The sequence below is a fragment of the Gavia stellata genome, chromosome 10 (genome assembly GCF_030936135.1).
Source record: "Gavia stellata isolate bGavSte3 chromosome 10, bGavSte3.hap2, whole genome shotgun sequence".
Taxonomy (NCBI): domain Eukaryota; kingdom Metazoa; phylum Chordata; class Aves; order Gaviiformes; family Gaviidae; genus Gavia; species Gavia stellata.
The window spans coordinates 35,515,636-35,542,064 of NC_082603.1; the positions used below are offsets into that span (position 1 = coordinate 35,515,636).

At 39.8% G+C, this 26,429-nt stretch overlaps 1 protein-coding gene across 3 annotated transcripts; it reads left to right on the forward strand.

The window, feature by feature from the left end:
• The first annotated feature begins 1,932 nt into the window (after positions 1–1,932).
• SRSF11 (serine and arginine rich splicing factor 11) lies at positions 1,933–23,408 on the forward strand. Of its 3 annotated transcripts, none has more exons than XM_059821686.1 (12): positions 1,933–2,118; positions 8,025–8,158; positions 12,132–12,241; positions 14,276–14,368; positions 15,876–15,925; positions 17,379–17,506; positions 18,514–18,595; positions 19,760–19,891; positions 20,342–20,431; positions 21,019–21,153; positions 21,830–21,968; positions 22,082–23,408. In XM_059821686.1, exons 1-12 carry the CDS (start codon positions 1,991–1,993, stop codon positions 22,274–22,276), a joined length of 1,416 nt encoding a protein of 471 aa, XP_059677669.1. In that variant the 5' UTR covers positions 1,933–1,990; the 3' UTR covers positions 22,277–23,408. The 3 variants fall into 3 exon arrangements, with proteins under 3 accessions (XP_059677669.1, XP_059677670.1, XP_059677671.1); XM_059821687.1 differs by having other exon boundaries at positions 21,058–21,153; positions 22,079–23,408; XM_059821688.1 differs by having other exon boundaries at positions 21,058–21,153.
• Positions 23,409–26,429: the final 3,021 nt, after the last annotated feature.

Consider the following 26,429-nt stretch of genomic DNA (forward strand, 5'->3'; position numbering starts at 1 on the left):
CTGAACGTTTGGTACGAATCCACGCAGCCTGTGCATGGTGCAAGACTAGAAACTGCAGTTGACGACACAACGGAGGATGTCAAATTCTTACTAATTATTAGAAAGGAGACTCAGCAACAAATCAGCTGGGCACGCTTATTACGCAGATCTCACTTCCCACCCTTCTCCCCCATTTCTTTTTGCTGAGGTCTTCACCTTTGTCACAAGTGTGAATCCAGATCAAATAACCTGGGAATATTTTATACATAGACACGAGGTACACCAAATATAAAAGCACTTTCACATCAACTTACTGTTTTTCCCTTTAGCCCAGAGTTTGCAAACTAAGTAAAAATATTACAGATTGAAAAGTTCTGGCTGCCTACCAATACTTCAGCTCAACAGGGAATGGTCACTGCTTCTACTGTTTAATCCGTGAGTCAGATCGATGTTTGCCCAATCCTACCGGCAGTTCCTGGTGAGAAGTAAATGACAAAAAAAGGAGTGTTTCCCCCGTAGTCATTGAAGTTTTTAGCTGTAGCTCCTTTCAAACACCAGCTTTGTGTTTCAAACACTACCCTTTTTGAAAAAAGCTTCTACTAGTAGTTCCATTGAACTTAATTAGTTAAGGACCAAATACCACATTAGGTAAATAAGCATGTAATTCAAGAAACTGGCATACTTCAGGCACTAGCTCTTGACTAAGAATTTTGGCCTCGTTACTTTTTTACCACTGTTCCTTAATTCCCGTTTTTTCTGTCTCCTCTCTCTTTGGGAGTCACCAGGCAGCACTCCGTAAGGAAACGCTGGGTTTCTGAACTGAGTGTTAAAAAAAAGTGCTGGAAAACCCAGAGTTTTGAATGAAGTTGTCAAGTCAAGTTCATGTTTGTTCCCACAAGAGGAAGTTGGATTTGGAAGGGCCAGAGTTAAGCAAGCTGAAGCTGGCTCGTAACAGGCAGAAATCAGGACAATGGATGGGAAGGGCTGGGGGTAGGGCTGAACTTCCTGGAATTATTAATATTCATTACTTAAAAATCACTTTTATGGACTTTGGAAATAAATGATTGCTTTATTTACGATTATACCAGGAGCAACAGAGCAGAAAATGCAGAGAGGAAAGTACATTCATCTCAGTGAACCCAGGCAACAAAACACCTATTCCACTCATCTCTATGTGAACACAATTAATTCATGTACTAATTGACCTAGCCAGTCTAAAATGCAGCAATTTTAAGCTTACAGCTCTGAAGGAGCCAGCAGCATTACCAAGCCCATTCGGAACACCTCGGGCAGGGCACTGTTAGCAACACGGCAGCCCAGCTAGGGTTGAGGCCTCTGAGACCCACCCGCCCCTCTGGACTGACCAGAACAACTCTGGAACCCCAACCGCCATCTGGATGAACTCTCGTGCTACCGCCACAACGGACAGTTTGGGCTCAATACTCTCAGTCAGCATTAGGGTCCTTCAGGCCCCTCAGCCGCTGAGGCAACAGGCAGGACGCGCACGGAAGCAGCCGCAGCCCCCTCGCGCCTCTCCCGCCCCCAGCCAACCCCCTCCCCTCTCCCGCTCTGCGCATGCGCGGCGCGTCCCGCGCGCACGGAGCGGGTAAAACGCATGCGCAGAGGCGGAGCCGTTTCTCCCCCCCTCCTCGCGGGGGTTGGGGCTTAAGTGCGCACGCGCCGTCCCCGCGCGTTCCCGGGAGAGGCCGGGGCCACGCGCATGCGCAGGCGCGGCCGCTCGGCGCGGGCCGCGGGCTGTGAGCCTGCGTGGGTCCACGCGCTGCGCGCAGTGCGCTTGCGCGGGGGGCGGCGGCGGGGGATTGTGGGATACTGCGGCCCAGGCAGGCTGGTGAGGCGGGCGGCGGTTAGTGCGCGGTGGCAGGGCCGGGCCGGGCAGGAGGCGGCGGCGGCGGCAGCAGCGGCAGGAGGAGCTGCAGCGAGGAGCTGCTCGGGCCTAACGCGCTCTTCCTCTCCCCGATGTGTTTGTAGCAGCGGAGCGGGCGGCAGCGCAATGGCTTCAAGCAGCGGCACCGACGTGATCCAGGTCACCAACGTCTCCCCCAGCGCCAGCTCCGAGCAGATGCGGACGCTCTTCGGCTTCCTCGGAAAGATCGAGGAGCTGCGCCTCTTCCCCCCCGAGTGAGTGGCGGCCCTCTCCTCTCTCCTCCCCTCCCCCGCGAGGAGCGGGCCCCTTCCTCCGCCTCTCCGCGGCCCGGCTGCCGCCTCCGCCTTCCCCTCCCCTCCCCCAGCGCAGGCCAGCGGCCCGCCTCCTGCTTCCATGGCGGCCGGCAGCGGGCTCCCGCCGCGGCGAGACTGCCAGGCCTCGGGCTGCCCCCGCCCCCGGCTCGGCGCTGACTCGCTGAGGAGCTCGCCCGATCGTGAGGCGGCGAGATCCCCGCTGGCCCCCGTCGGTTGGCACCATGTGGGTGTGCTTGGGGGACTCTTAGTGAGGCGAGTCGGAGCGAGCCGTTTTCTATGCCTCTGCAGCCTTCTTTCTTTTCAGAGAGAGCTGCTGTAAGAGTTTACGTGCTTGTTACAATTGTAATTATTCACATGGTTACCTTATGCACATATGTGGGGAAAAGACAGTAATTTATGGCATGCAATTACATGCGAGATTCCTCCTGTCAAATGCGCATTTTTCTCTAGGAGCTGTTTGTTCTAGGGCTGTCTAGCTAACTTCTGCTGTCTAGCCGACCTCCAGAACTGTTGGCAGTTTGGTTGGCCATAAAACTAAAATTTTGATCTAAATATGCATTCCTTGCAAAGAATTCTCTGCAAAATAGGCAGGTAATCACTAACGTACAAGTAATACACATTTATTACGTTAGTTAGGTGTTAACATTGATTATTGTCATGTCGGTTTGATTTGTTTTACAGAACTTAATGTCATTAAATGTTGATCTTTTGCATATGTATTATGTAAATAAAAAGGTTTCTTTTTGCCATGATGAGCGAGGATTGTTTGGAGAAAAATCAAACAAGAACACAGTCAATTATTTTTAATACCCAAGACTATTTGAATTTTTTTATTTTGGGGGGGAAAAAAAAAGCTATCATAAAGCATTCTTTTTTTTCATCATTGAGTCTTCAATCCGTGCTAGCACAAATCCAGGAAAATTCACCCGTCCTGTTAGCTGGTTATATATGCAAATTCAGAAACAGTATTTCTGGTTTTCTTGCAGTTTCTTACTTTGGGTCAGATTTTGGTAATTTCGTGTTGGAAATCGAAGCATAGAAGGAAATGGAATGTGTATATAACTGAAACTGAGGGTCAGTTCCAGACAGAGTTGTGTCGTTGATAGCTGGGATAACTGTATTTTAATGGCAGAACCATTAATGCTTGGCAGCCAGCAAAGTAACTCACCTTTAAACAATGCAGTTATTTGATGTGCTGCTTTGTATTTTAGTATTTTATCCTGTTTTTAAGGAAGGTTATTATAGGTGAATTTGTTTCTGAAACTTTGTAGTTTTGGATACATATTAACTAATCTGTTGAAAGATTACTTTTGTAGTATCAGAATGAAGTGCTCTACAAAAAAATCCCCAAAGCCCAGCCCAGCAACTCTCCTTTTACCATACCCCAGACTGTCTATACATTCCTAATTTGGCTCCTTTGCACAAATGTGCAGTGAAATACTGGCCCTGCAGGACCCTGCTCGGTACAAGCATTGCATCTGTCTTGGGGTTGTGCGCTGGAGAGAAGTCCGTGCTGGATATGTTGTAGAGCTGGGCTATGGGAAGACAAGAGGTGGCTTCAGGGAGGTCTGTGTTCTACCCTTGTGTCTGTAATGTTGGATACTAGTTAGATACTAGTAGATACTAGTCTTGAGGGCAAACTTACTGGTTTGTATCCTGGTGTAAGTTTGTTTCTGTAAAAAGACCGGGCTCCTGCATTTGACTGCTGACTTCGGCCTCCTTTGTTCTGGTGCTGGTGTTCTTGTCACTTCAGCTGGGTCATTTTGTTGGTATAGAAAAACACCGAGTTGACTGCCTTTACAGCTGCCTCGATGAAGGTTCTGAACCGAGGGAGAAAAGGCAACAAGATGCAAATAACTCCAGTAACCCAGGTGCCAGATACCTCAAATTGGATGACCAAAAATTCCTTAAAACATTTGGCTTAAATTTCTTTTATATTTCAAAGCCCTAAATGAATGAGAAGGATAATACTTCTTCATCCTGTTGGGATATTGTGAAGATTGCTTAGTATTTATGAACAAGTTATAACCATAGAAAAGCCGCTGAAGAAATTAATAGGGACAGGAAATACAGTGTAACTAAATAGGCCTTGCGCAGAAGGTAGTGAAAATATTGAATAGCTGTTGAAGTGAGCATTATCATATATCTTCATTCTAGAATGTATGTCTTGGTGGAAAAAAAAGCATTTTTGAAAACTGTATGTAAAGGTTGTGCAGTTGATACTAGACTAGGCACTTTTTCAGACTGGGCTTAATCTTTAACCTTACTATTTTAAGGAGGTTTTGTGTCATTTCCTTTGTGTTGCTGTCCATACAGAGATGCCAAGGCCTTTGGCACCTCTAGACGCACTGCGAGTCTCTGCTGGGGTGTTCGTGGATCTGATCTCAGGATGCTTTAGAGTCTCAATTTCATTTCACACTGAAGAAGTGTGTATTTTCTAATAGTGCCAGGTTCTTTTATCTGTTTCTTCTAAAGCCTTTCTGTTCCTTCTGCATTAAACTTCAGGTCCTGACTTTTCCCTGCTTATGGTGTTCATCCATTTTTTGAGGGGTACAGGATATAAATTATAATGTGTAAATTCCCTCCATAATCTGAATGTTTTTATGTCTCAGATAATACTGGGATTCTTTCTTACATATAGTATTTCTGAGTAGCCAGTCCCATTTCCATTGTTCTGCCTCCTTATTTGATCTTCCTCTCGGTCACTCTGATTCTGCTGTCCCCTGTAGAAGTTCCTTATGCCCACAGGCTTCCAGATCAGGTATAACTTCCTGAGCTTTTCTACACTTCTGTTTCTCTTTCTCTCCCCTCATCCATCTCCTTATCCCAGTTTATCTAATCAGCTGTTGCAAGTTTCATATTACATCTTTAATCCACAACCAGCACTGTGACTTCTTCCATTTTTCCACCTCAAACTCTTGCTTCCCTCCTTCTGCTGGCATTTGATAGAGAAACCAATGTGTTCTCTGGTCTTGCTCTTTAGATATGAATGATCCAGTCAAATTTTTATGGACAGAGACTTTTACCAAGAAAAAAGCACATCTGACAGAAAATATGGTCTACGGAGTTAAAGCTTGATAAAATTAGGAGTGTACTTAATACTAATTTCATATGTTGGATGGCATAGTAATTGGCAAGATCTTTTGTCTTCTCTAATAACAGATGATGAAAGTTACACAAGGACTCCAGAATACTGGCATTACTTGCTATTGCCACTGGTAGTTGGTCTGCTGCGAAAAGGACGACAACTTCTGCTTCCAAGTTCTTTTTTGGGGGTTTTGGTGGTGTTTTGTAAGTGGCAGAAATATCCCTTAAAAAAATCAGATTTAATATTTAAGATGCTGGTTGCAATATGAGGGAACTTTGATGGAGTGAATAGTTAGAGGTTATGAAGGTTGGGTTTCCCTGTTTATCTGCCATATTTCAGAGTTTGCTGTACTTCAGAATGGGTACACTGTTTGGACACCAACCACAGTAAATCGTCATGTCTCTTAGCATTCATTGGCATGATGTCTGGGATCTGAGAAAGAATTACTGAATTTTTCAATTTCTAGTGACTTAGAATAATGATGGCCTTTTTTTGGTAACTGTTGAGAACATTCTGTTCTTGATGAATTTCACTCAGCCATAGCTTGGATTTTAGAGTGACTGGAAATACATTTTTAAAAATGAAATACACTCATGGATATTAAATGTCAAGCTGCATGAGCATAGCCTTACGTATTTTCAGTTGGTTTTGTAGATTCAGCTAGCTGTACAGTTTAGCATGTAGTGGTAGTCATGTATATAAACAGTATCTATTTCGTTTCATGTGCCCATGTTATCACAGACATTTTAAGAATGTTTGAAAATATTGTACTGCATTTATGTACTAAATTGTTTAATTTTTTTAGGACTTATACTAGTATACCATTCAGGTATGCCATAACTCCTTGATTTACATTTCTTTAAAATTTTACTACTGTGATTTTGTTAAACACTGTCTGCTAATGGTGCTTTGGTTTTTAGGTTTTTGTACAAATGGGTTAAGAAAAGGCACTCTTTTGGCAAGGTACTGTGTATCCGTAGATACAAAAAAGGTGATCGTTTCCATTTTGCTATCTGTGCCATTTATCGCTACAGTGTTACTTTCCAATATAGTAAATCTGCAAGATGATGGATGAAGTGGATGTTTCTAACTTTAATATTTTAAGATCTGCAATACGCTGGCTTCAGTCTAGTTTTTAACGTCAGGTTAAATTTGAAGTACGTTAAAGTGTGTTCTGATAGGCATTTAGGGCAGTTCTTGAGTTTGCGTAACTTGCATGTTGGACTGAGCCTGTGCTCAGTGGTGGTGAAGGTTAGATAGCTTTTGGCATTTGCACTAACAAAAATAGATCTTGAATGTCTTGTTGATGTCAAAGTCGTCCTTTCTCCTGAATTGTGACAACTCTGCACTTCCAGTGCTTAAAGACTTGATCGACCGTCTTCAACTCAGATAAAATTGTTTTGGCAGTGGGGTGCATTTTGAAGAGCTAGTCTTATAACCGTTTCTGGGAATCTGGTTAGTAAAGGTAGATCTTTGTCATGAAGAATTAGTGAATATTTTTCAGAGCTACCTCTTTAGGCTGGTTTGTACCTCTGGTGCTTGAGGGCAGAACTGAACAGCACACGTACCCTGGCCTCGTTTAGGAGCTGGAGTTTTAGGACTCGCTACGGCTTGCAGTACCTGCCCTGTGCCTCCTGGAGGCAGCTTTTAACTCATCTGCTGCACACTTGTGTCTGCATAACAATTTTTCTTGCTGTCTTTTGGTTTATACATCTCATTAAAAGAAAATCTGCACCATTTTCAGGATACATGGACTTTTGAAACCCATTCTGGACCTTTACCGGGTTGATTCTGCCTCTGGTTTTGGGGGGTTTGGTTTGATTTTGTTTTGCGGAAGGGGAGGGAGGCACAGTTGTATGGCCTACAATTCTTTCCTATTGGTGTAGGAAATAGATATTTCTGTAGTTTTTTTTCAAGTGACTCAAAACTTCTGCATTCTTTTCTGAATTTTCCATGTCTGGGATTTTTTACGCAGCTCTGCTGGCAGACGCTCATTTTGAGCTGTGGAGTAGGTACAGACCTATCTTGTAAGGTGGTATATGTTTCCTCATCGGTTGTTTTGGAACTTTTCACCTATTAGTGAGATTTCAACTGTAGTGTTGCCTACCTGAGCTTCTTGAATTTCTTTGTGTTTAATTCTGTTACTGCTGAATGATAGACACAGGTTTAGCAGTGTACATCCCTTCAGAATGAATTTGGCAGTTTCTGTGTGTGTGAGAAAAAGCATGATCAAGTTTGGTCTCGAAGCTTTTATGAAATTGTGTTGATAAGTAGAATCATAGCGGTCTTTTAATCATTACCCTCTTTGTTTCATAATTTACCTTAATAAGTAATTTGGGGTCTAAAGCAGTGTAAAACTACTGGTTTTGTTAACTGATGCGGTATACGTAGTAGGTAACTTCATCTTTCTTGAGCAAAGTTTTTCTTTGTCTCCTTCCCTTTTCACAGGCAGGTCATGAAAACTTAATTTGCATTTAGGTGACTGGTCATAGATACATTATGCATAATAGAGTTAATGTCCAATTACAAATGAGGCAGTAAAACTGTTTTTTCAATTTTACAGTGAATTGGTTTCATGCAGTGTAATTTCATATCTGTGCTCATGCAAAATGGTGTTCGATACAAAACCTGAAATCGCGTTCTTCCATAGTCCCCTGTGACTTCCAGGTTTGGTGAAAGTGGGGGAGACAATAGATGTTACAAGTTTCATACTGTCAGACTTGCTTCCATCTAAGTAATTTATTTCTTTCTTTTTCAGTGATTCTCCTTTGCCTGTTTCGTCGCGTGTCTGTTTTGTAAAGTTCCATGATCCTGACTCGGCAGTTGTGGCCCAGCATCTGACAAACACTGTATTCGTTGACAGAGCGTTGATAGTCGTACCATATGCAGAAGGTTTGTGAATTGTTTAATGGCCTATGAAGCCACCATATGATGGCATTTTATTCCAGTATAGCTCACAAAAATGAGGATTAATAAAATGTCAAACATATAAGATATTCACATTTTGAAACCCTTGGTATATTGCCATTGGCCCATGGATTAAAGAATTTTTTTAATCTAGTGACACTGAATGAAAGTGGAAAGTTTACCTCTTACTGGTTTTGTGTGTCTTTAAGTTTAGAATATTAACGTTTTAGACAGAATTATTTGCAAATTTTGCTCTTTATCAGTCTCAATGAAACATTTTCCTAAACAGACTTATGCAAACAGGTCAGCATTTTAAGGAAATTTTGGCTTAATAATTGTTTGCCACTTTCACATAGGCGTAAATCTCTTCATGAGAATGGTTTCTCCCTCCCCAAGAGTGCATGGGAGAGTAGATTAACATTTCTTTGAGATATGCTGCCACTGCATTTAGTTGGGAACTTCCCTGAAAAGGCACTCACTGTCATTGTGAAGTCCAGTATACCAAGGGTTTAAATAATTATGGTTTAATTTGAAAGTGAGCTCTTCCAAGAGGTGCCACATGGGCACTGGTACTAGTTTTTTGTTCCAAGTTTTCTTGTTCATCCTTGATATATTTGATAGAATTTCACTAAATAATAAACTCTTCTCTCTGTTATTTGTGTGTGTGATTTTTGTAGTGGAGAAGGCAAATGCAAAGCCCTTCCAGATGACTGAAAAACAGTGGGTCCTCTGCAGCTACAGGGGATTCTAGACATTAACTAAAGGCCAGCAAGCACTCAAGTCCCCAAGTGTTTTCCTGGTGTAACCACTTGTTAACTACATTTTCTCTTCTTCTTTTTATTTTTACATTTTAGGGTGTTACAGTAATTTGAAAGGCAATGAGCAGGGTTTTTGGAACTTACCTTAAAAACAAAGTGCTGAGAAGACACCTCTTCTTACAGAAGTCTTATTAAACTCTTCTAGACTTGCTTTAGAAGTAATTGATTTCCATTGTACTGTTTCTTGATTTACTTCTGAAATAATGGATTTTCCCAGATCGCTTGAATTAAATAAAATCTCTGCAGATTAAGTCATACTACAGTAATAAATCTGGTACATGGCCTGGGTTCAGACCTATAATCAAGACATTGAAATGTTGTAGGCTGTCTTTTGAGGCCTGGGGAGCTATCTTGTCTTTGTATTCCTTAAAAGATATGAAAGCTTAATTTCTGGAATGTAGGAATCTGCAGCATGACCTTTGAGTGAGACGTGCTGCTTTTTGAGAGTACAGAACACGTTCTGAAATTGTCATTGAGTTACTGCTTCTGCTTTGGCTAGTTTAGGTATAATAGCATAGTTGAAGGCATCTTGTGCTCATCTTTATATTAAAGCATGATGAGTTAGTACTGAAATATTCTCCAAGGCCCATGGTGAAGAATGTTAGTGTTTAACTTTTCCAATAAGGATGAAAATATTTTTCTCTTTGTCAGTCTGACTTTGTCCATTGTGCTTGATGGTGGATAAATCTGGCACATAGAGAAATCTGCCCAGTAGTTTTGGTTCTGATTGCGTAAAGAAAATGAAATTAATAAAGTAGAATATTTTAATGGGCCTGTTTAAATCAAGGAGTTCCTCATGGGCTGTTTCTTGTGGTGTTCTAGTGGTTCAGAATGTTGATGTTTTTGGCATAATGATGTGGCATATCACAAGAGATGTTCAGCCAATAAAGTTCTGCCCCCTGGTTTTGTAATCATATGCTTTTGTCCCTGTACTGGAGCATAGTTTTCCCTGCAAATGCATACTGCCAGGGTCCCAATTCAACAAGCTGTTTAAGCACGATACAGCAAGATTCTTAAAACCATAATGAAATTGCTCATGTGCTTAAAGCCAGGCATATGCTTAACTACTGTGCTGAACTGGGCCCTTTTATCTTTTATTTTCTATTGTGATAATTCTGTATTAATATTGCCTGTCACTAAAGTGAATGTTTATTATCTGTTTAGTGCAATAATTATCCCCTATATCACAAGCGCACTCCAGTTTTAGCATACACAGACATTTTGGTGTTGGCTGTTGCTTTGTGTTATAGAACTATACACAAAGTCTACGGTAAGGTTTAGTATTTGTAATTTTCACTGTGATATTCCTAGATTTGGAAGGAACTCTAAGATTAAAGATGGCTGGGGGGGTATTTAGGTTCTTTGGTTAATGTTTGTTTCTTTTGTCTGTTTCTTTTTCTTTCATTTCTACACATTCATGCAGTATTTCATGGTTCTAACAAAGCAGCAGTAAAAAAAACTCTTGAAGCATGAAAATTAACTGGTGAGGGGCCTCATTGCTTTTTTTAAAATTGTAGTTTATTTATTTCTAAATACTTTTTTAAAAAACAATTAGAGGATCAGATGCATGATTTTTTTTTTAATGGATGCAGATCTTCTATGAGGTGTCTCAAGATAAGTCTGAGGATTTGTATTTAGATGCCAGAAATGTTGTAGTTGCACTAATTTGAAATGTTTAGATATAATTTATAAATATCCTCTGAGACATAATTTTGCATGCAAAATTACCCCATAATCTCTCTGTAGGTATGTTAATATATTTATGCATTAATGCCCTTTATCTAAATGACCTTTTTCCCCCCTCTCCCTCCATAACTTTTGGTATCTAAATTGATGACAGCTCAATGACACAAGCAAGATAACAGTGCTGTGTATTATACATTTGTTTATATTATCGGCACTTCTCAGTATAGGTGGAAGGAACCATTACCTTTATTTAACAGTGGTTTTTCTTTTTTGTTGTTGTGTTTTACAGTTCTTTTCCCTGGTTCAGCCTGAACTATATACCAGGCCCTGCTGAAAATACCACCCAACAGTTTTCTTCTGCAGCTTATCCAGTTTCTCTTAAGTGCCCTGTACATATTGTATGTTTTATGATGAGATGCAGTTTCTTAATATGTATTACAGAAACACTACTGGTATTTGCAAATATATAGTAAAATTGTTTTATTGAACTCTCATTTTGGGGGCTTGGGCACATTAACAAATTAATCCATCTGTATAGGGCTTTTGCTGTTGGATAGAATAAAAATACCTACATAATTACTTGTTTCATAGTAGGACCCTTAAAATTATATGTGCAGAGCAGGCAGTAAAATAAGACACTTGTCTTAGTTGGCTGCAAGATTTTGGGCCAGAAGTTTCTTCTGAAATGGCAGTATGTAGCAGCATTCTTGGTACAATAAGCATGGCACATATTGGAACAAATGCATTTTACTGCACAGGTAAGGAATGTGCCGCAATATACTGTATGTATGCACCCATCCACCCACAGACACACATACACAGCGTGTATTTGAAGATCTGCAGAGACTTTCATTTTCATTTGACAAGTCAGCAAAAGCCCTACGCTTGATTCAACAAAAAATATTTCCATACCTTCTCTTAAGTTTTACAAAATTTATATGGTAGGTGTAAAAGAAAACATAGTGAACTGTACCATATTATTAACCCCTAAATCAAACTTTTTTTGTCTTGTGTATCTTGATTTTTCTGTGTGCTTTATAGTGAAGCAGCCGACACGAGTCGTTGTTCATAAAACAGCTTTTGAAAGTTGAGAGCACACCCCTGGAGAACCGACTGTGCTTGCTTACGTTTGGTTCATGACTTAAAAATCGAGTACAGGTGATGAAATCTTGGCAGTGTTAACAAAAAAGTAGTGTGTATTGTGCTATTTTTTTGCTCTAGAAACTTAACCATTTGTAGAGAAAAAGGAACAGTCAAATTTTCACACATTGAAGTTTCATTCTGACAAAAAAATTAATGATAAATATTAATAGACATCAAGCTTTGTATTTTAGCCAACATAAGTACTTTCAACAAACTCAGGTGGTGTATCAGGGAGACATTTTCTGGGTGTATTTGTGTATTTTCTGCCTTTAAAATGGAATGCATTCTAATGCAAGGCTGTTTCTCTGCAGGAGTTATTCCTGATGAGACTAAGGCTTTGTCTCTCTTGGCACCAGCTAATGCTGTGGCAGGTCTGCTGCCTGGAGGTGGACTCCTGCCTACTCCCAACCCACTTTCTCAGGTAGGCTTTCCAGTTAGACTGAAGTCAAGGGAAACGATTAGGTGTATTCTGTTAGATTCTAACTTACTTTCTGTTGTTTTATTCAGGACAAATAGACTGATGTGCTAATGCTGATTCCTAGAATGTTTTTGTTTATATACCTTGATGGATTGTTACAGCTATCTGATATGAATTGTGGCAAAACGGTGATAAGTTGCTAGAAGGGATACTTCTATTTCCCTAATATGATGCTTCTGGTATCTCAGGGGCCCTGTGTTTATATCTCTCTCTCATCCCTCTTTTATCCATTGTACAGTTACAGACAGATTTGACAAGCAGTAGAGATCTCGTAGATTTTAAATTCGTGAAGTTCAAGGAGTTGACATGCTGTGGAGATACCCTCTGTTAATGCTCCAGCCGAGGGGAAAAAATTGTAGCCTGTATTTGCTCGTTATCTAAATACACAAGAATTCCTGTGGAAGATGAACAGTAAGAATAAGACGTTATGGAAGAAGTTTCAGTCAAAGCATGTATCTTATTAGAGAACAAAGAATCAAAGTACAAGAGGCAAATTAATAAGAATAAAGTTTCATTAATTCTGCAGTTCTCAAATCTGGTTCTTCAGCTTGTGCTTTGCTCTTCTTTGTGTAAGCTGTGTTATGATTTCTGATTGCATGAAAGATGTACTTGCCATTGAGTTGTTCAGAAGGTCTCTTTAACCGTATGTAGAGGGAAAAGTCTAAAGTTTAACTTTGAAGCTTGAGGAAAGGAATGGAAGAAACAAATACTGTCTTAAAGATTTATTTCACTAAAAACTGTATGTATATAAATTCCTGAAAATGGTTGTTTGAACCACCTTAATTTTAGTTCTGTCACTCTGAATCCCAGCCTACTCCCAATCCACTTGATGGTAGAATTTAACACACCCATGTTATGGAAGATCATGGTGGATGGTCAGCTCCTTTTGACTATTACTGGGAGTTGGGTATCTAAGCCGATAAAAATTATTTTGAGCTGTAGTTTGTGTTCACCAAAATCAATGTGTGGGAATGTGCCTTTTTCTTTTGACACTGCACGGAGAAGCCTGTACAGTTTCAAGAGATCAGCTAACTGAAAAACTCATTGTCAAAAAGTGGAAGGTTCTGCTCCCTTGCTCTTGACTACGTGCTCTTGCTGCTGCTTTTATGCTGGCTCTGGAGCTGATCAGATCCTTTTGTGAACTATTGTGTTAGCTTGATGCAGACAGCACAAAAACAAGTTCTCTGACAGCTCAGTGGGTTGAATTGGTTGACAAATGAGTCTCAGGTGCCAGAGCAGTCAGAAAGGAGGCAGTGAGAAGGAAGGAAGGGAGATCAAGACCTCGTAGCAACAGCGCAGCATTTGATTAATGTAAGATCATGTGGTTTTTAGCACTGTGTGTTTTGTTTCAGTGTATGTTTTGATCTTCTCACTTTAAATGGTCAAAAAATTAGGTTCTTTTATGAGTCTTTGAGATTAATTTCTAAAGGAATTCAGATCTATGCCATCATCGTACTTACACTTCCAGTAGCTTTTCAACCCATTTGCCAGTTTTCACCAAATTTGTGAAATTTGCAGAGATGTAATAATGTTATATTGTCTTTTAACATAAAACATGTTAATTTCCATTCTAAATTTATTTGGACGTGAAGTAGTTGGCTCAGAAACTTTTAGTGACTTTTCATTTTAACTCTGGAAAAGAATTTCATTTTAAACTATTTCTTGGATGTAGTGGAATGCTTTACTTTTTTTACTTCTTTTTTTTTTTTCCCCCCCCTCCTACCTGTTGGGATGCAGAGGAAACAGAATTTAATTTTGGAATATTTATAGGGAAAAAATCTTTCATATACCAAGCTTTGGAATACCTGAATAAGAAAAACTAAAATTCTGTCACTGACCTTAGTATAATGTTTCCTGTAGCTAGAAGCCTAAGTAAAACCCAGTTCAAGTTTCCACATGTGTGATGCTTGGGAATCTTCACCTAACAGCTTTTTATCAGCTGAATATGGCTTTGTCTAATTGCTGTCTTTGTTACAGATTGGTGCTGTTCCTTTAGCTGCTTTAGGAGCTCCTGCTCTTGATCCTGCCCTAGCTGCTCTTGGGCTTCCTGGAGCAAACTTAAACTCTCAGGTATGTCACGTTCTAAAATGTTCTTTGTTGTCCCTAGCGTATATGTAGTTTGACTAGCATACATGACGCTCTTAATGTTCGCCAGTATATTTTATAACAAGCTGAAGATCTGGAAATACTATACTTAGGTTTGAAGAAGTGTTAGAAAATACTACTTTTTATTAAAGGCTTGGCTCAATGTAGTCTGCATAGGCTGCTGGTTCTTTAAACTTCCTAGAATTGTTACAGAATGCAGACTTTGTTTCTTGGCATAGCAGGTTTATATATGAACACTTTTCTTTTGCTACCCTCTTTTCTGTTTTAAAAGTAATTTTCATTGATAGCAGTTTAACAGCCACTATCTGAAAAATCCAATGATTGATTTTTCTGAGCACCTGTTTGGAATAAGTAGTATCTGTAGGAGTATCAAATTAAATGCTGGAAGGACCTAAAAAATAATTTGGAACTAGTAATGAAATACTTCAAATACGTGTCATTATCAAGCTATGAACCTGTCTTACACTAAAAAACCAATTGTTTGACTTGTTAATTTTGTAGCTGTAGAAAATACCGAGGAGACTTTGTTAGACTGTAGTCTTTTTAAAACTGAATAAAAAAAGACTTTAAGTACTAAGTAATAGTGAGTAGAATATTGAGTTTATATTAAAGTTATAACAACCAAATACTGTACAGAGAACATGTTTTACAGGTACAAGAAGTAGTAATAATTTAACGCATTGCTAAGAAATCCATCATTTAGCATTCTCTTTATGCATGCCATGTGTAGTAACAAGCAAATAATGGTGATAATAAAATAACAAATGAAAAAAAATAAGCATTCTATAAATGCATATTAGAAAAATATAAATTTGGTATGGTGAAGGATTGTTTCCTTTGTCCATTAAGCCAGCTGATTCTAACAAACTGGGTTCAGCACATGGCTGCCTCTGTATAAAGAAAATTAGTGTGGACTAAACATTTTGTTGTTAATACACCACTGGTACAGGACGTGACTAATTGTAATAATATCTGGATTTTCTTAAGAGCTGTAAAATACAATTTTTTTGTGGAATTTTTAGAGCAAAGAAGCTTTTGCTAATTGTTCATAAATTGACATAGAGGATGTCCCATGGACAGGCAACTTACTTCTCTAATGAGGTCGCTCTTCTCTTGAAGTAACAGAGTGAAGTAACACCTGTGAATACCAGAAGTGTATTTTTATTTTAAAGTGCTTTGATTCTGTCCAGGAACGGACCTATGTTTGGTCACTGTGGAAAAAAACAAAAGTACTTAGGCACCACTGAAATGCGATGTTCACACCCTCACCACCATCCGCAAGGTTTAAAACAGAACAGTATGCCTTTTCGTCCATAACTTGTTTGGGGTGTGTTTTGTTTTGTTTTTTTCACCTATAGAGGCTTTTTGCTTTAGCCACTGCTGAGGGTACATTCAGGGAAGATAATCTTCTTAAGCATACACATCTTCCAACATGGTTTTAACTTGTTGTTTTTTGTTTTTTTTCTCACAGTCTCTTGCAGCAGATCAACTACTAAAACTTATGAGCACAGTGGATCCCAAGTAAGCATCAGTGTTTACAAATGTTTGTATTGCAGTACATTTGATTGTGGGAATATCTGTTGTGATTCAGTATACAATCTTTGTCCTGCTGGTTCTAATTAAGGTTGGCGAAAACTAGTGTCTTGGGGATGTTATGCAGACTCTTTTCTGTGGTAGAGAGAAGAGGGGGAGGAAATGAAGATTATTCAGCCTTGCATCTACGGAGTAACACTGATTAATCTCTGGGATTTCATTTTGCTAGAGACAGAAATTCAGGTTTTTGTATGTCATTTTTGTCACTTCTGTGTCCGTAATGTAAAGGTGCAGCTGGCACCTTACATCCTGCAAGGCTGAAATGAAAGGGCTATGGTTGAGAGTGACCCGAGACCAGCAACTGTTGTAAAAGACAGTAATAACAGTCTATGTATGTTACAGCTATCAAAAGATAACAAAAGGCAGCATGTCTTATTACTTGGTAGAAAAAGGGAGCAAATAACAGCACAAGTATTTGCTGATTTTTATTTCAGTATTCAGAAAAAGGATAATTTTATTCAAAATCATGTGGCATGGGGACAGCAAGTAGGGAAGGATTGTAGCAATTAACATGCCGTTAAGCTGTTGATAACATTGCAATAGGGTGATGAAAGCATATGCCATTGGAAAAAAAGGTATTAGACAAATTAGTAGATGAAAAGCATACTAAATGCAAAGAAACGACATCTGCCTCAGAAAGCCCTTGCACTGCAAATTACAGGAAGCTTTGGAGAGAATTCTTTCAACTCTCAGCCTCGGGAAAGCATATCGATGTGTGCTTGCCCTGCTGCTGTATTAGCTAAGTAGACTTCTTCTAACCCTGTTTGGTTCGTTTTTAATACTGTTCTGGCATATTGTTCTCTATATTAAATTGATGTTTCTGTAAGCAGGAAATGCACAACTGATGGAACAAAATAGTTACCCAAGATAATGAGTTAGATAAACATCAGTCAGGTATATTGGGTATACCTGGTTGGCTTCAAAGCCACCTTGTAGAACACGTCTTCTGAACTTTAAATTTCATCACTGTTTGTAGGCTTTTCAGTATGCCTTAGAAAACTGGAAATGGACTTTCTACTGTGTAATATACTGTTTCCTGTGGAGTTGCTCTTTCAGGTGATGAGAATTGAAATTGTGTTGTACAGAAATGTTATGAAAAGTGTCACTAGAAGCATATCTGTGCAAGACAATACAAACTTCCCTGCTATTTGCAGTTTACTGGAATTCTAAGAGCCGTATGTGCTAGTATCTTGTGCCACTGTTTTCAGCACAGATATCACATCCTAGACTTAGTACTCTGTTATCTGACTGGTAACAGAACACAGGCAGATTCTGATTCACTTAGATCAGTGACTTTGAACAGGCTGCAAACTGACAATGGAGGCATGTATTTCCTGGATTCGTCAATACTGAGTTTCTAAAATTCTTTTTTATTTACCAGGTTGAACCATGTAGCTGCAGGTCTTGTGTCACCAAGTCTGAAATCAGATACCTCCAGTAAAGAAATAGAAGAAGCTATGAAAAGAGTACGAGAAGCACAGTCATTAATTTCTGCTGCTATAGAGCCAGGTAATTTTAAATAGTAGAATACCTCATTGAATTCAAGATGGAGTTTTGACGTAGTATATGATAAAAGCTGATGGTCTGCAAAATACTGGCTTAATGCTTTCATGTTCTGTAGTGACTTAATTTATAGTTGACAGGTTTTTAATTGTCCTATAGTGTGAGTGCGGCATGTGTCCTGCAGAATGATGCAGGGAATTAATCATCTGTTGTTTTTCCCACATCTCGATTGGAAGATTGTGAAATGCTTGAGCTTCCCCTGTTTGAAGTTCATACTGCCACCTCTGAGATTTCATTGGAAACAGCAAGTGGCTCAACCACTTGACCTCCTAGTGATGTTTGTTCTTGGGGATGGTTTCCCTTCTTTTAATTCCTGATCTGTGGAATTTTGTAAATAATTATTTTAAAAATTTTTTTGTAGCTTATTTCGGTAGATTTTATTTTAGAACAAGATGCAGCAGTTCATCCGCAAATGTCAGATCCACCAAATCTGAGAAACAGTAACTTGGAACACTAAAAATAGAGTTTTGCAGCCTCCTGATCATTTTCAGGAAAGAAAATAACAGGAGCTCTATTATATACCAGAAAAATGTGCTGATTGTTTTGCTTGAGGCTTTTTGTGGGAAATTCAAAACAATTTGGGAGATTCTTTAGTCCACAAAATGGCAGAGACTCTGAGATTTTTAACTGCTGCATTTTAAGCTGCCCTGCATCTATCATCTTTTAACTGACTTATATTAAACATTTTCTGAATTCTGACTTCTTCAGTTCTGCATAAAACTTTATGTTGGTTTTATGTCACATACATGTCTTTGTCATGTGTTAATTCTTTGTGTCATCTTTTGAGGAAACGGATAGATAAGCCTTAATTTCAAATGTCAAAATACTCCTTAGGTTTTCTTTATCTTGTTTATATCTATAGCATGAAGCTGAACTTCCTTTCCTCTATAAAATCTTTTTGAATACTGAAATAACATTGGGGGTTTTACTATGCTTTTCCTTTTTAACTCCAGACAAAAAAGATGAAAAACGAAGGCATTCAAGGTCAAGGTCACGCTCAAGGAGGAGGAGGACACCTTCTTCATCTAGACACAGGTAGTTAGCTTATTTACTTTAAAAAAAAAACCCATGTAGCTGAAACAATCCCTTCAAAAGTACTTCTTGGAAGTGACACTTCCCTCACGGAGGCTGACAGATGGAAGAATGCAAATGGTCTGAGGAAAGCTGAGGCTGTGATTTGGCTGGACTGTAGTGTGAGATGGAGGCCTACCTCTGTTTTTGTAGAAAGCGTTGGAGAGAGATGATAGCACAAAATACCTCAAAAATACCTTTAGCTACTGCAGAAAGAACTTCAGGACACATAGTCCTAGCAGTGTTTGGACTCTGTTTTTATTTAACAATAAATTATTTCTTGTGTCAGATAAGAAAAACCTTAGCACAGACCCTTGGTTTTTCACAGCCCTCACTACTATGAGCACCTAAGCTATTGTAGACTGTCCATTTTACAATAGTTCCTTAAAGCTTTGTTCGTTCTTCAATCTCTTTCCAGTGTGCTCATGTGGTATTTATAATTTGTCTTAAAAACAAGTACTAGGAGGCTTGTCTGAGCATTGTTACTTATCTGCATAAATGTTTACCTGTTGGGCTGTTTGCTTCTAGCATGTGCAACAAATTCAGCTTAGTGGAAGTATCTGGGACAAAATTTTTTCCAGCATTTTCTAGGTTATGATTTAGCTGACAATCAGGTCTGTTCGGATATCCTGACTAGAGATCTTAATATTGTCCTACCCAAACAGAAACACATACGGCTGATTGATGCCATTGGCTTGTCAACTCCAATTAGACAGTGCGTGCCAGTGGTCTGTGCAAAGCCATTTTAACTATGGCCTTCCCATTTGTACTTCTTTGCTATTCGCATATTCAGTAATTGGCTTGTATTTGGTTTAGTGTTCTAAAAATTTCTTCACGTTTCAACATGACTTACCAGTTTTCCTCTACAATAGGACTGAGATTTTCTTAAAAGGAGAGTAATAAGAGAGCTGATTGAAACATCATTGTTCTTTGACTTTTAGCATTTGTGCACTTCCTTTTTCCATTTCCTTGGTGGACTCAATGCGACTTTTTTGCTGTTTTCTATGTTCTTTTTTCTGTTTTCTGTATCATTGTGCATTACAATACCATTAGCACTGAGCAGTTTGATTCTGAATAGTATATCAAATTCCATATATTTAACTCCCATGTACAATGTGTTACTGGTAGACGGTCAAGAAGCAGATCAAGGAGAAGGTCCCATTCAAAATCGAGAAGCAGGAGGCGATCTAAAAGTCCAAGGCGAAGAAGGTCTCATTCCAGAGAGAGAAGCAGAAGGTCTAGGAGCACATCCAAAACCAGGTAGTTGCTTCAGTAGATCTATTCTATTTTCTAGAAGTTAAATTATTAAATTTTGGTGCTTAATTAAAAAAAAACACCACCAAAACCCACAAACAAACAAAACACCTGGGGTAAAATGAACTAGTGGCTCTTCTTAAAGTCACAGTCTCTTCTAACATCTTACAGAATTATATTACACTTGCCCTGTACATGTGCACAGTTAGTGTGCACAGATTTTGTGCTGTTCGTACACAGAGGCTGTAAAAGAGCTGTCCTTTTATTTTGCTGTAGATAATTGTAATCTTTTGTTTTCCATTAATATAATGTGACTGGCCCCAGAAATACTAAACAGTATATGCTCTCCAGTGTAGTCATCATGTCTTCATTCATTTTACTACATAGCAAAAGTAGTGAATGCTACTTGGATAGTTTGAAAGTGACTTAAACTTAAAATCTGTATTTTACTAAAAGGGATAAAAAGAAGGAAGAGAAAGAAAAGAAACGTTCGAAAACTCCCCCCAAAAGCTACAGCACAACTAGACGATCAAGAAGCACAAGCAGGTAGAGTAACAAGAGAGCTTTCCTTGGTCTCTTGTTTCCAGCATGCTTTATCCACTTTAATAGAAAGAACGTTCTTGTACGTAATAGGGTGATGATTCTGTTGTGGATATATTGGGTATCTGCACAAATGCATGTATACTCTCTCTACCTATGTCTATAAGATGCTTTTTTTCCCCCCGATACTGTAATTTTCTGGAGGTATTGTTTGAGCTTAGAATAGTTTCTACTTGCTCTATATCAAAGGGAGTATGATACGTTGAGGTCAGTGTTAAACCCTTTCCTGATTTAAGGAATAAATACATGCAAAATGTGTGCCATTCTTTTCTAAAAAACTTCCAAAATTAACTTGCAATATTAACAAGAACAAACTGTTCTGTTTCTGCGTGCAAAAAGAGTCAGTAGCCCTCATACAGTCTAAGCTGGCAGTTTGTTCATGAAGGTGGAGGCAGAACAGGAAGCAACTTCCTCTACTGATCAGCAGCGGTGTGGGCTTTGCAGTACTGCTAATAGTGAACATTCATTTGGAGTTACACGTATTTACTACCTTTTGAGCAGTGCTGGTTTTGGAGCCAGAGATGTATTTGTAGCTTAAAAAAAAAAAAAGCTTTGATCTCTCTTTCCTGCAGAGAAAGACGACGTAGAAGAAGCAGGAGTGGGACACGGTCACCTAAAAAACCCAGGTCTCCTAAAAGGAAAATGTCCCGGTCCCCATCTCCAAGAAGGTCAGTAAGCCTCTTGGCTAAAAACAAAACAAAACAAAAAACCAAACAAAAAAACCCCAGTGTCTCGGTGGAAAATTCCCAAGATGTGAACTATCGCAAAGATCACAGTGGGGTAATTTTGAAGACGGTGTGTGTTTTGGTTTGTTCCTTGTACCTAGCCCGTAAGTTGTCGTCTTGAGAGACAGTGGGTCTCTGCTGCCTGCTACTGCTTTTATCGTAATTTAATCAGCTTCAAGCGTAGAGCTTCTCTGTTCGTGCCCAAGCACTCCAAATGTGAGGTGTTCCGGGGTGAGGAGTGGGAGATACCCAGAGTTCCCGGCCCGTTTGGCTCTGTACAACCGGAGTCAACTGACTTTGGGGTGGGCCTGGGCATTTTGTGATCCTCTCTCCCTGAACGGGGAACTTGAGGCGCTCCTTCACAGAACGCTATAGTGTTGCTGTTCTTAGCACAGCGTTTCTCAGACTTCGCTTTGTGGTGGTGGTGTTTGATCCAGAGCTAAGAAATCGGGATGTTGGGCTATTTTCTGGAAGTGAATGGTATATCTTAGTTGCACACCGCTGTTTCTCCCTTTAGATTTGTAATGAGCTATGGGTAACAGCCTGGGCACGGTCTGCGTTCTAGTTATGGAATGGTGCGATTGTGGTTTTCATTCTTCTATGTACTTTATCATTGTAGACATAAAAAGGAAAAAAAGAAGGATAAAGACAAGGAGAGAAGTAGAGATGAGAGGGAGCGGTCAACAAGCAAGAAAAAAAAAAGCAAAGACAAAGAGAAGGATCGAGAACGAAAATCCGAGAGTGATAAAGATGTGAAAGTATGTTTTAAAAACGTGTTTAACTTCACTGCCTGCACTGTAGTATTAACCCTAAACCGACAGGGACTTTGAAAGCAAGTTTTACTCTTTTTTTTTTTATCTCTGCAAAGCAGGTCACAAGGGATTATGATGAGGAAGAACAAGGATACGACAGTGAGAAGGAGAAAAAGGAAGAAAAGAAAATGGCAGATTCTTCCTCCCCTAAAGTTAAGGAGTCTGCTGCTGATAAAGGAAGTGGAGACTCAGCAAGGGAATCCAAAGTAAACGGGGATGATCACCATGAAGAGGACATGGATATGAGTGACTGAATTTTGCCTTTGCAGTGAACAGAGCTGCAGACGTGCATCAGTGTCATTCCTGTGTGATTCTTTTATGCTGTACTTGTTAATCCTAAATCTAGATGTATACAGCTCTTAAGCTATACATGGTTTGTAAATCTCCTGATACTAACTCACGTCAAAAGCTTTCTAGAAAGGTAACCATTCTTGTTATGGCCGAAAGGGATTGCGTAGCCAAGCAATTTTTACTAACTTGGTGATGCTTCAAGCAAAAGTAAAAAAGCTGCATGCATCTACAGCAGGCATGGACTGTTTGTTGTATGATCTCCTTTAGTAAATCAGCTCACTTATGATAGTGTTTCTAGAATTTGATTCATTGCAGTAATAGAGCAGTATAGGGAATGCACTGACTGCATGTTGATTGTGGCAGAAACATCCTAAATGTTCTAAAATCCTACAACATACGGTGGATCTACTTGAGGGTCTTAACTGTGACTACACAAAAAAATTGACAGTCCAACTGAAAATAAGCATTCTGATATAGATAGTTTTATGTTTTGGGGTTTTTTAAGCCATGTGGCTGGGGTTGGTTTGTTTTCTTTTGTTTTTCCCGGTGGGTTTTGTTTGGCTTTGACAAAGTTAAAATGCACTAACCTTTTTGAGGGCTTTTCTTAGTCTGTCGGTTCAAATCCATCTCAGGCGAGCTGTAATGGTTCTTAGCTTTTCTTCTGGAGCCTTGGGAAGTGAAAATCTCTGCTTGATGAGTGCCCAGTGATTAAAGGTTGATTTGTGCAGTTTTCATAATCCAGGTTGTTTCATTTGTTAATGAGCTGAATACATTGCGAAAAGGTAGTGCATTTTAAAATTGACCTTCGTACGCTTTTAAAAGCAAGTCTACTTGATAATGTACTTTTTACTTGATCTCAAGTTGTATAAACTAATAAATTTGTGTTTACTGTCACTGCAGTAGTAATCTTATGCACACAGTGATTCCATGTTATATGCAAAGTAGTTAGGCAAGCTGTTTTCTTAGTTACCGAAGTTCAAGAGCTTTTACTTTTGTGCAGATAAAAAGACAAAAGTAGGCTACAGTCTGTGCCATGTTGATGTACAGTTTCTGAAATTGTTTTACAAAACTTTGATAATAAAACCCTTAAACTTATACTCGTGTTCCTATAAAACTCGACTGGTATTTATTTACAGCACTGAATGTATGAAACTTTACCTCATTCATTTAGAGTATACATTTTTCTTCGTCTGCCTATTTTAAAAGACCGTAACAACTCCGTCTCTTCAAAAACTGTAAGTGCAGTGACAGAGCTGATGAGTCGGCCATTTCAGCTCTAGTTAAGTACGTTATGCTAAAGAAAGTTATTTTACTTTTGGGGGGAGTGAAGGGAATGGGCTTAAATGGGAATCTAGAGGTATTATGGGACAAGTACCTTTAAAAACAAATACATATTTGTAAAAATTTTTTGTATTTTCATTGAAATATGAACATTCACCTCACCTTCAGGATGGCAGTGGAAGACTAGCAGGAACAGGAAGCAGCGAGTGCTTTGTGCGTATGAAGGAGCTGCTAATGTCAACTAAAAACTTAGTGGTTTAAGCTGGTAACTTTTGGAACAAAGCTGTAAGTCGTGCTTGAACTTATTGAATCTGATGAGTCAAACCACCTTTTTAAACTGTCCTGCCCCAGGCAAGGTGGAACTTGCCATTTAGATATGCAGAATTTGTAGAAATGTGAATTTTTGCCAACTGTTTTGAGTATTTTGTCAATACAGAGAGATACTTGTCATACAGCCAGTTTAGGCTTTTACTTCTAGTGGAGAGTGAGTGATAGTTCTTGTAATAAAACGAAAATAGACACGGACAAGGCGCACCACGTCTTCATAGATGTGCCTTTTTTCTTGCCAAGATATCTGTATGTGAAGTACAAGAACGTAAACTGATTTATAGTAATAAAGTAAAACCTCCTTGATCCTTAGGCTTGTTGTGAAAGTCATTCGCATGCTGTAATGAAGGACCCAGATGAAGGACTGAGTCGGGGCATTGAGCTCAAGATGGTGGATCCAGGGCTATCTGTAACTAAGTTCTGTTGTTTCTAGTTGATTTTACTAACAAACCAAGTGTGTGTTGTGTACTGACTGTGTACCTCCGGCTGCCCAAGCCCAAATACACACTGGAGAAAGAGGGGTGTGGTGTTAGACCACATTTGCTAATTGTGCACGCACAACCTTGCCTCGTCTTGGTTTGTTGCCCTTCAGGGCCGGAGCACATAGTGGCTGAGCCCGCAGAGCTCAGGGAACCGCCTGTACCTCCTCATATGAGCCACTGCCCTCCTGCATCGCTTGAACCTGTATGACAGCTTCCTCTCCCACGTCAAGACACGCCATGTTGCAGTTAGAGCACTGAGCTGGAAGAACAGCTTCATTTTAGTAATTAGAAGTTGGATTGCTAATTATTAGGGAGCATAGCCTCGCCTGCCTCTGGAGCTGAGGCTGTCCAAAAGTCATGTACCATCTCTGCGTTACTGAAGAAGTTTAATCCTGATGTAGGAGCAGCTGCTCCTGCCCTCTGGCATTCACACAGGTGGATTTCACTGACAGTGGTAACTTGCAGGAGTTTTTCCACTTTAAATTGTAGTGAACCAGGCAGCACCGGTTGGCTGTGGAGGCAGCACCCATTAGTACTGGTCAGCTGGGTCACAGAGAGAGGATGCAGAGTAACTAAAACTGGCTAATTGTGAGCTGAAGAGCAAGGGGATGTGGTTGTGTTTCTCCCCAACCAAAGAGGGGCAACTATTTTTAGACCAAACCTGAAGTTGTTGGAACATGCCAGCTAGGAACCACAGCTGCATAATACTCTTTTGTGGGTTGCAGTTATGAAAGCCTGTGCTGTATTAGATGTTTCAGTAGTTACTGTTTCTGCTACCAGAGTTCTTCAAACCCAAAACATTTTAAATTCAAATAGGATTCATTTTTGCCTGTAATGCATCAGCCTTATGTTTGCTGTTGTCAGATTTCAGCTTTCATGCCAGCTGTTCCATTTGCACATCAGCATCAAGGTGGCCAAAAGCGGGTGACCTTGAGGAACGAGACCTCTTTTCCTCTAAAATGAAACTAAAAATGCCGATAGTGATTTTGTTCCAACTTCTCAGGTACCCATCAGCACACAGCTCATGCTGCAGTATTTCATTTGGAATGAAGGTATACGACAGGTTTCATGAGAACAAAGGAGCACAATCGGATGGAAAAAGTTATGTTCTGCTGTTGACGCTGCAGACTTCTGTTTCAGTCGTTGGGCCGTCATACACAGGTGACTGACTTACCGTATGCAAAAGAAAAGTGTCTTGCTCAGTTGTACCTTCCCAGGCATCAATCTGGAAAGACCCTAGCACCCTTTAAAAGTACTTCATCACAGCCAAGGCCAGGCTTGTAGCTACCCACACTACTTAATGGTGTGTGGTAGCAACATAAAGGCTCCAACTGCACAGTTTACCAAAATCTTTTGTTTCTAACTGGTAATGTTTCAAGCACTTTCTGTAACTCCAACCACGAGTTCTCCTTACCCTTTACAAATTTGAGATTTTAAAAGTTACCAAATCGTTAACTCTAGAGGGATGTCCTGATCTCTGCTCTGCAAGCTCAACTTTTGATGCTTGCAGGAGGGAAGAGCAATTTCTAAGTAAAAAAAAAAACCCAAAAAACCTTCCACAAGGCAAAGTGAAACTTGAAGTTCCAGGTTTTGCTCTCCAAGTCACCCCCAGTTCTTCTGAGAGATTGCTGTTATGACCAGTTGTCATATCTTGTTATTTAAATGAATGCATTTCAGGATTTCCGAGATAAGATGCTTGTAATCACTGAACACAGGTCAGCAAGCTTGAAAGGTCTCCCTCCCTCCCTCCCTCCCAAGTAACTACTCCTAAACTGCTGCCGCCCTCGCTCTAGGTAAATGCCAGAGCTACTGCCCCTGTCCTTCCACCACTGCTACTCCACTGTGTACTAGACAGTCTAATAACATTCGGAGCTTTACAGAGGGTAAAGAACAGTCTCCAATGAAAATGCAGGATTTTATTTAAAAAAAGACCAATAAAATGCCCTTGCAGAACGTGGCAGCGTGAGCTTGTCCCCTCAGATCGAATCCCTGCTCAGAGCTGCATGTCCACAGTGTATAAATATCC

Coding starts and splice junctions, on each gene's coding strand:
- SRSF11 (XM_059821686.1), top strand. CDS start 1,991: ATGGCTTCAAGCAGCGGCACCGACGTGATCCAGGTCACCAACGTCTCC. Junction 15,926..17,378: donor ATGAGCACAGTGGATCCCAA/GTAAGCATCAGT, acceptor TTTATTTACCAG/GTTGAACCATGTAGCTGCAG. Junction 17,507..18,513: donor TTCTGCTGCTATAGAGCCAG/GTAATTTTAAAT, acceptor TTTTAACTCCAG/ACAAAAAAGATGAAAAACGA.